General features: G+C 57.3%; 2 protein-coding genes across 3 annotated transcripts; one reads left to right on the forward strand and one right to left on the reverse strand.

Moving 5' to 3' along the window:
* Positions 1–227: 227 nt before the first annotated feature.
* polr2f (RNA polymerase II, I and III subunit F) lies at positions 228–3,486 on the reverse strand. The gene is made up of 5 exons (XM_088607174.1): positions 3,317–3,486; positions 2,827–2,896; positions 2,528–2,658; positions 1,874–1,945; positions 228–883 (listed from the first exon to the last, which is right to left on the reverse strand). Exons 1-5 carry the CDS (start codon positions 3,334–3,336, stop codon positions 793–795), a joined length of 384 nt encoding a protein of 127 aa, XP_088463300.1. The 5' UTR covers positions 3,337–3,486; the 3' UTR covers positions 228–792.
* Positions 2,940–8,797, forward strand: c14h22orf23 (chromosome 14 C22orf23 homolog). Of its 2 annotated transcripts, none has more exons than XM_088607147.1 (7): positions 2,940–3,080; positions 5,857–5,972; positions 6,341–6,403; positions 7,072–7,257; positions 7,447–7,578; positions 7,921–8,021; positions 8,259–8,797. In XM_088607147.1, the coding sequence occupies exons 2-7, from the start codon at positions 5,870–5,872 to the stop codon at positions 8,340–8,342; spliced, it is 669 nt and encodes a 222-aa protein (XP_088463273.1). In that variant the 5' UTR covers positions 2,940–3,080; positions 5,857–5,869; the 3' UTR covers positions 8,343–8,797. The 2 variants fall into 2 exon arrangements, with proteins under 2 accessions (XP_088463273.1, XP_088463272.1); XM_088607146.1 differs by lacking the exon at positions 2,940–3,080 and adding an exon at positions 3,869–4,086.
* Positions 8,798–8,799: the final 2 nt, after the last annotated feature.

The following is an 8,799-nucleotide window of genomic DNA, read 5'->3' on the forward strand; positions in this document are numbered from 1 at the left end:
ACTGGGAGCTGGTGTGTGGGGAGAGGACTGGAGCATCATGGGAAACCAGAGGTCACAGACCCAGACTGGGCAAATCCCTGACGGACACAATCAGAATCAGCAATCCAGTTCTGGAGCGCTTAATTGCCAATTTAGGAGTCTCTCACATCGGCAACAAGTCCAAAACCCCCTGTGAAAGAAACTCCAGAAACTGTACCAGTCGTAACATGAAATCAGGGAATCGCACCTTAGGAATTTTGCCATTTTTATTCCGATAACAAAAAATATACACATTTTTACAAACTGTAAATCACTGAAATGCACAGGAGAGCCGAGCGCCAGACCTGGTTTTCTCTGAAATATTAACGCCCCCTGGTGGAGCTCTGTGGCCACAGCCGCCATCCGAGTGCACAGCAGAAGGAAAACTGGAATTAAAACGGGGCGGGAGGGGTGGGTATGTGGGGTGCCCACACTGCGGGATTGGAGCTAAAACCTCACGTGATGTGATGTGATCCAAGCTCGGACTCTCACATCATTCCCGCGCTCCCTGCTCGGCCCGTCAGGAAGACGTTGTCCTGTCCTCCGATCCCGCCGGACGAGGTGACGGCACTGACCGGTCAGCCAGTCAGCCCGGCTGTCCGTGCCGAAGAGGAGGGTCTGTGGCTTCCAGGAACTGGGATCAAATTCCCGGCCTTTCCCGCTGCCAGCTGCCGTTCCTCTTCGGGGGGAACTCTGCGAGCCAGGAGGAGGAGCGGGAGGGGAAGAGGAGGAGGCGGGAGGAGGGGTCAGGCTCCGCTCGGGGGCCGGCGCCCCTCAGTCCGTGATGATGAGCTCGTCGCAGCCCCAGTCCTCGTAGCTGCCGTCCGGGAGGTAGCGCCGGATGATGATGGGGATCTTCCGGCTCCTGTGGGGGCACGGAGACGGACCGAGAGCCGTGAGGCGCGGGCACACACCCCCTCTCCTTCGAACCCGAGGCCACGCGACCCCCAAGCCTCCCCCTTCACCCCCCTCGGAGCCAGCGACCCATCCTGCGCCCCGTTTACGTTTTCTCGCTCTTCACACAGTGGGGGGATTTTACTGGGGCCCCAGCCCCGAACCCCAGCCACTGCGAAGGGAACCCCAAAAACAGCTCGCCGGTTTCTCCCCCGCCCTCCTCTCACTCAGGACAGAGGAGGGGACGAGGCGCAAGGGAGCAAGGCTCCCGATCTCCGGCCATCCCGGAGGCGCCCCGACATTCCCGGCCCCATCACCCGGAGAGCGGGTGCCGGGCTCCGGCGGCCAGGCCAGACGGCGACTGCAGGCAGACCGCGAATCCTGAAAAATCCCCACATAGCTGCGGAATTCCCCTGCGCTGCGCTGGGAACGCCTGGCACTCGGGCGCGGAGACAGGAGGCGGGAGGCGGGAGGGGCCCCTGCCGCCGTCCGCTGCCATGGAGACGCGCGACTCTGGAATACCCGCCAGCCACAGAAACCCCCTGGGAATTTCACACACGGAGAGACAGGTCACGGAGCCGGGAAGCCGAGAGTCCGGACTCCGGTGCTTTTACATCACGCCGTGGGCCCACAGGCCTCCACCATCTCCCAGGGAGCACACAGACGGGCTTACTGAGCCTACGCCGCACACAGCAAGGAAGCGCGGTTCCAGACTTCCTTTCTACGCCAAGAGTGGTGGGTGTCTGGAACTCGTTTCCAGGCCCCGTTGAAGACATCCCCCCCTCCAGGGCTGTTCAAGAAACAGCTGGGTGAGATCCCTACCAACTATTCGTTATGAGCAGCCTAACCTGCTGGGTGGGGAAAACGACCTGCTCTCGAGTGCTGCGTTCCTTCCACCCACCCTGGTGGGCACAGAGTAGAAACACCTGTTGCTCCTCCTCCCCCTCCCCCCAGCACTCACTTCAGCTCCTTCATGGCGATCTGGAGAGGGTCCGTCTCTCCTTCCAGCTCCACCATCACGGGGGCACACATCCTGCCGAGAGAGAGGGGAGGGAGGGAAGGCGTGAGAACGACACTGCCTGGAGAACACGGGACGGTGCGACGGACTGGATTCCTGCTCCACCCTCCCGCCCCTCTTTGTGAAAGGAGACTGCCGCGCGCTCTCCACCCTGGAGCCGCAGCGACACCCACAGGAGCGAGACCGGGAGGGGGGGCCGGTTTCGAGAACCACCCCGCTGTCGGTCTCTCTCTCCAGATCAGCTCAAGGCAGAAGCAACAGATCAAGAACTCCGCACGGGAGTCCTTTCCTGCAGGAACAAAGTTCTCCAGGGACGCAGGGAGTCAGGGCGCGGCTCAGGGAGGCGTAGAACTGAGGTCATGTGGCGTACGGGTCCCTCTGTGGACCCCCAGCGCCGCCATGCTCTAGAACCCTCTTATTTTCCAGGGCGCCTTTATAACCCCAACGCAGCGCCGGCCATCCTCGTGTATGTCCAGCTGGCCAAGACTGAGTCAGCCGAACTGGTCACACTCAGAGTCAAGCAACGCTCTGTCCAGCCCAACGGGGAGACGTGTCTGGACCAGGGGAGCTGCAGACAGGAGACGGGTGGCCACTCACGCGATCTGCAGCGCCCGGGTGCCCAGCACCCTGGCCCTCTCGTACTTGGTCATGTAGGGGGTGGTGATGCGCTTCTGGTTGGCCTGCTGGCCCTCCCCTGCTGGCAGGATCTGCACGTTCTCCTGATCCTCCTGCGGACAGGGAGAGACAGAGGGGTTCACACCACAGAGAGAGAGCGGGGTTCACATTATAGAGAGAGAGGGGGTCAGGTCACAGAGAGAGAGGTGGGGTTCACGTCACAGCGCCCCGCTGCCAGAGAAACAGGGTCCCAAGACAAGGCCCAGGTGAGAAACACTCACATCCTCCGGGTTCTCCAAATCGTCCAGCCCTTCATCCTCCTCGACATCGTCGAAATCTCCGTCGTCGAAGCTGAAAGACAGGGAGGAAGAGGAGGGTCAGGTCGCCCCGCTGCAGACGGGCGCAAGCCGCCGGGGGGGGCTGTCCTCAGGGGCTGAGGAGAAGGGGTTTGTGGGTCATCCAGCTGGGAACGTCAGAATCAACAGGGCGAGTTCGGGGCTCAGGACCCGTCCGGCATCGTCTCGTCGGACCGCAGGTAAGATCGATGAAGCCCGAGAGAGAAAACCTGCAGCCTCTTAACGCCACGGTGAAGGCGGCCAGGGGAGAACCAGCTATCAGAATAAATATTTAATAATCCAGCTGATGTGGTTCAAAATCTGTCGTCCATCTCACTCACATACGCACTGATCTCGGGATTCGCGGAAACTGCGAGCTACACGGACGGTAAACATCCCCGAATGAAACCTTTCAGAAACACGGGGATTCGCTTACTTGTCCTCGTTGTCAGACATCTCTCACCCGCAAGCGTGAGGAATTCAGAGGAAACCTCGCAGCAGTATTTTAAGCAGCCGAAAAACGACTAAACACACTCGGCACAAACAACCCGCCTCCTCCTCAGCACCACGCCGTCCTCCTTTCACTTCCGCCCCAGGCAAGACAACTTCCGGGTCAAACAGCACAGTTGCTGTACTGTCAGTTTTCTGTTAATGACCCGGATTTCTTCTATTGATTGCGGAATTTTCTTGAGAGTTTGTTCAGAATAGGGCATTATAACTGCTGACACAGTAGTACAAATATAAAACACAGTTAAAAAATGACATTTGTTACTTTAACATAACAATATGAAACTTTTAGCATAATAAATGCCACTTTTCGAAGTAAAACGTACCTAATAACAGCCTTTTACCAAACAGCATGTGAAAATATTTTCAAAGCGATTAAAGAAAATAACTGATTTCATACCATATGACCTATTAATACCCACTAGGTTCCCATTACTGAAAGCTTTATTTATAAACATTAAGAGAAAACATATAACAATAGGCGACAGCAGACGAAATAACATATAAATGCCTTAGAAGAGAAGTCTGTGGAACTCGGTTACTTTGCAGGAACAATTTTCTTTAACAACCTGTTTCGGGTGGCGGCGGGGAGGGGTCATGGCGTGACGTCACGGCCCCGCCGTTGCCATGGCAGCAGGGCTCCGCGTCCTGGCCGGAAGTCGCGCTGCCAGGCTGTGTGCGGACTGGAGACGATACCGGGTGAGATGTCCGTCTTTCTGCAGTTCATATCAGCGGTTCATAAGCTCGTGTCGGGGATGATTTTCAGGGTAACGCTTGGTGCAGCTTGCGGCCGTTCTCCCGTCCTGCCAGGCGGTGTTGATGCAGTGTTGCACAGCATCAGTGTAGCTATAGGAGAGGCAGTGTAGCTATTGCAATTCAAACCATGGGGCGATATTTATGAATACACAGTTAATAGACCAGAATTGCGTGAGTGAACGTAGTTCATAAGTATTCAGTTTGCAAATGTCTCACAACAGAGGGTGGTTACTGTAATTATAATGTTCTTCTCCGGAGAGACGCTCTACACGAAATGAATGTTAAGTGAAAGTACCAGAAACAGTCACGGGGGTAAAATGAGAAATAAAGTTAGAGATGACTTCAGTTTAGACCGCCCAGATTCAGTAGAACATCTTTTATTCCCACGGCTATGATCCGGCTCAATGGGGACAATTGGATGTACATTTTACCTCATATATTTCTGTTGTTTCTCATTGTACATGAATGTCTCTTATTTGTTAATGGGGTTATGTGTTAAATTGTCTTACTTGCCTGCAAAGCAAATTTCCCATCTGGGACAATCCAGTAAGTACAGGAGAGGGAGGGGAGTGAGGTCATAAACTTCAGGACAGGGGTACAGGGAGTCTGGGGGTACAGGCGCAGTGGACAGGGGTACAGGGAGTCTGGGGGTACAGGAGCAGTGGGCAGGGGGTACAGGGAGTCTGGGGGTACAGGAGCAGTGGACAGGGGTACAGGGAGTCTGGGGGTACAGGAGCAGTGGACAGGGGTACAGGGAGTCTGGGGGTACAGGAGCAGTGGGCAGGGGTACAGGGAGTCTGGGGGTACAGGAGCAGTGGGCAGGGGGTACAGGGAGTCTGGGGGTACAGGAGCAGTGGGCAGGGGTACAGGGAGTCTGGGGGTACAGGAGCAGTGGACAGGGGTACAGGGAGTCTGGGGGTACAGGAGCAGTGTGCAGTGCAGTGGTAAGAAACAAGCCTGGGGAGACGGGAACAGGACAGAGAAAGGGCTGTTCCCTGCAGCCTCTGGAGAGGCAGCTTTCTGCCTTTCACCCCCAGGCGCTTTCACTGGGACAGTGATGACTCGGCAGCCTGCCTCCAGTCCTGACAGCTTTATAGCTCGTTCGCTGCAGAACAGACACCTTTTCCAGCTATTATACTTTACCTGTCCCCCAGTTTTAGCCACAGAGAGATCTTGTTGCTCCAGAGGCTTGGGCACGAGGCCCGGTATTGTTCCTGTGTTCTTGGACTGCTCACTGCTCCCTTCACCTGACTCGTTTCCCAACAGTCAGCTCTTTCTCGGCACGCAAGCTCGTCCTGAACTCTGCTGCACGTTGAAAGTTTGTGCTGCGCACAGCAAGTTAAGGGTGACACCTTGACGCAGCAGGTAGCATTGCTGCTTTCCAGCGCTGGGGCCCCGGGTTCGATCCCCGACCCCGAGTGCTGTCTGTGTGGAGTCTGCATGTTCTCCCCGTGTTTGTGTGGGTTTCCTCCGGGTGCTCTGGTTTCCTCCCACAGTCCAGAAACATGCTGGTAGATTAAGTGGGTACCAGCAGAACTGGCCCTGGTGTGAGTGTGTGCGCTCTGCGATGGACTGGCGTCCCATCCAGGGTGTATCCTGCCTTGCGCCCGGAGCTTGCTGGGATAGGTTCTGGCTCCTCCATGGCCCTGAATAGGATAAAGAAAAGGGATGGATGGTTGTATTGTCTTAACCCCTGTGTGCTCCTGTGTGCAGGACCCTGCGTCTGATGTCCTCCAGAGACAGAGCTGAGCTCCCAGGAGCCGGGGGCGGCCTGTGGAACTGCCCCCGTGTGCCCCAGTACAGCCAGGAGACCCAGGAGCTCCTGAGAGGCGAGTGTCCCGAATGTGGGTCCGAGTGTGTGTCCCCCGGCGTGTGCGTTTGCCCATCCAGTGCTTGAGGGGGGGCGGGGCGTCGGAGCTGCGTCACAGCTGCAGACGGCAGGACAAGATCCCAGCTTTCCGCCTGTCTGCGTGGAGTCTGCATGTTCCTCCACGGGTTGGCGTGAGTTCTCAACGTGGTGCTGTAGGTCTCTGGTTTCCTCCAGCCTCCTGCAGTGCAGGCTTGGACTATAGCATAGTCCAGAGAGTCTGGGACCGTCGTGGAGAGGAAGGTAGCGTGATCTGGGGGTGTCTGGGCGTGCGTGTGCGTGTGAACCCGGGTCGGGGGGCCTGACAGCCTGACTTGTGTCCCGTTGCAGTGATGATGCAGGAATCCCGGCTGACCCGCTTCCAGCAGAGACAGATCGGCGAGAGGCTGCAGAGTGAGTGCGGAGGGACCGCAGGGCGACCGGGGTGTCCTGGAACATCGCACGACTCGCCAGACACGCCCTGGCATACCCTCCCACAGGCGTGCCAGGATCTGCGCTCCTCGTCTCGCCTGAGCTCATTACCGTTTCCAAATCACACCCACCCTGAGTCACAGGGGGGGGGTGGATGTTTTTAAACACGACTCCTGAACGGGGTCCTGCGGTTCCTCTCTGGTGACCCCTGTCCGACCCCGCGGGTGGGCAGAGCTGGTGTTCACGCCGCACTCGCCTCTGCGCAATGAGGGGCTTGGGTCTGTTTTCTAATAAGTGAAAATGAATTATTATTATTTTATGTCATGAAATGTATTTTTATTGGAAGAGATTCATAACTTATTTTGCACGCTCGCATTGCAGAACTGGGTTTGTGAGAATCCGTCTCCGTGTGTGCACGTGTGTCTGCTCGCCCCGAGAGGAAAAGAGAGCGATCGATTTCGGGTTCTGGTCAGGTTCGGGCTTCAAATTGGGCAGTACCATTCGGGCTCGGTCGGGTTGGGTCTCAAGGTCTCGGGTAGGGGGCTTCAGTTTCATGCCCGTGCAGACCTGCAGTGACATCTACTCGTCTTCCACGCTGTGGTTCAGCACAGTTTTCATGCACCATTGCTGGTGTTGCTTTCCTCTGCCAGAAGGGGGCGCCCTCCCGCCGCGCTGTCACCCCACCTCCAGCGAAGTACCCAGAGCCCCAGCCGCAGCTCCCAGACCCCAGCCAAGGGCAGGCCCGAGCCCCGCCTTCAAGCCCCAGCGGCGCAGTGCCGAACAGTGTCAGGCCGGGGACAGCTACCAGAGGGAGAAGTTCCGCCCCAGACCCACCCGTGAGTCGGCCGCACCCCGCGAGCTACAGCACCAGAACCGGGGCCCTCGTCCAGCTGTCCAGCTGTCCAGCGCAGCGGCACACAGGGCAGGCCTGGGGCCTCTCCTGGCTGGGCTGTGCCCTGCAGCGCAGCAGAGCGCAGAGCTCAGAGCTCAGCCGTGCCCTCTCTCTCCTCCTCTTGAACTCCCAGGAGACCCGGAGAAGGAGAAGAGGCGTCTGCAGAGCCTGCTGGCCACGGGGCGCGAGGAGCCCGGTCCGCCGCCCCCCCTGCCGGCCGCTGCCGGGACAGAAGCTACCCCGGGGAGGGATCGCTTCCAGGAGGGTGAGGAGGAGCACCGACTGGCCCGAGCCAGCAGTTTGCATGGTTTGCTAGACCTCTCCGACCAGCACTGCTCTCCATCGCTTGCCTAACCTCTGCTTTCCATAAAGGGATCTGCCAGACCAGGCAGTGATGATGTGGAGCAGTCCCAGCCAACCAAAACACGGATGCAAAATATGAAAAAGTCACTAATACCCATATAGGGTCTTCCCTTTTTCATCACCCTGATCACATGTGCAAGACTGTCCCACGCTGGAGCACTTTTGATTTGTAAAAGTTCGATTCAGTGTTTCAAGAGTGACCGCTGCCGAGAGTCTGACCCTCCGCGTCTTCGTCCCGTCTCAGTGCTGGACGAGATCGAGGAGAGACGGCAGTTCCTGGAGGAGATGACTGCGCTGGGAAGAGGGAAGGAGTACCAGACCATCATCAGCACGGAGATCTCCCAGGTAACAGAGGTGACGCCGTGCTGCTGACATCATCGCACCGTGTCATCGTGCATGGATCGTTGCCACACACCGATGACATCACCAGCATCAGATCACAAGGGTCTTCACTGCAGTTGGAGAACATGTAGTGATGTCATCAGCATTGCATCACTCGGGTAACAGAGCTGATGGCATCATCAGGGGCGACATCATGAACACCGTGACACTCTGTGAAATCCCGTTTCCTCTCCTCCACAGAAAATCCGTGAGCTGGAGCTGATCGACGGGGCTCGGAGCTCGGAGCTGAGCGCCCTGAGGCAGAGGGGGCAGGAGCAGCCCTGAGTGAGGGGGTCTGGGGGGGGGTCAGCTCGGTCACCCCTTCCTGCCACACAGGTCTGGAGTGGACCAGACAAGCTCCCTCAAGGTGTCATGACTTATTCCCCACAAACAAGAGACGTGCGCTCAGCTCTGGACCTTGGGAAAATTTCTCCCGCTCCACCAACACAGACAGTGGTCCGGCACGCAGCAGCGCCACCGGTGAACACAGTTTAGACTGGACCGGACATCCCACTGAGTGAGCACAGGGGTCACTTCAATCGGGGGTCCTAGACCAGTCAGTCTGTTCTTTGTCTAGACGTATCCTTACACACCCTCATACACAGACCGACAGGTAATGGGCTCAAATTCTCTTCTGGAGACACCGAGATGTGCGTGAGACACCCATGAATGGACTGCAGTGAAGGACCCAGATACGGTTCATGACAGAACACAAAATTGATTAAAGATTTAAAACACAACT

The sequence above is a fragment of the Lepisosteus platostomus genome, chromosome 14 (genome assembly GCF_059453375.1).
Source record: "Lepisosteus platostomus isolate fLepPlt1 chromosome 14, fLepPlt1.hap1, whole genome shotgun sequence".
NCBI classification, from domain to species: domain Eukaryota; kingdom Metazoa; phylum Chordata; class Actinopteri; order Semionotiformes; family Lepisosteidae; genus Lepisosteus; species Lepisosteus platostomus.

Coding starts and splice junctions, on each gene's coding strand:
- polr2f (XM_088607174.1), bottom strand. CDS start 3,336: ATGTCTGACAACGAGGACAA. Junction 2,659..2,826: donor ATTTGGAGAACCCGGAGGAT/GTGAGTGTTTCT, acceptor CCCTGTCCGCAG/GAGGATCAGGAGAACGTGCA. Junction 1,946..2,527: donor ACCCGGGCGCTGCAGATCGC/GTGAGTGGCCAC, acceptor CTCTCTCGGCAG/GATGTGTGCCCCCGTGATGG.
- c14h22orf23 (XM_088607147.1), top strand. CDS start 5,870: ATGTCCTCCAGAGACAGAGCTGAGCTCCCAGGAGCCGGGGGCGGCCTG. Junction 7,258..7,446: donor GTTCCGCCCCAGACCCACCC/GTGAGTCGGCCG, acceptor TTGAACTCCCAG/GAGACCCGGAGAAGGAGAAG. Junction 8,022..8,258: donor TCAGCACGGAGATCTCCCAG/GTAACAGAGGTG, acceptor TCTCCTCCACAG/AAAATCCGTGAGCTGGAGCT.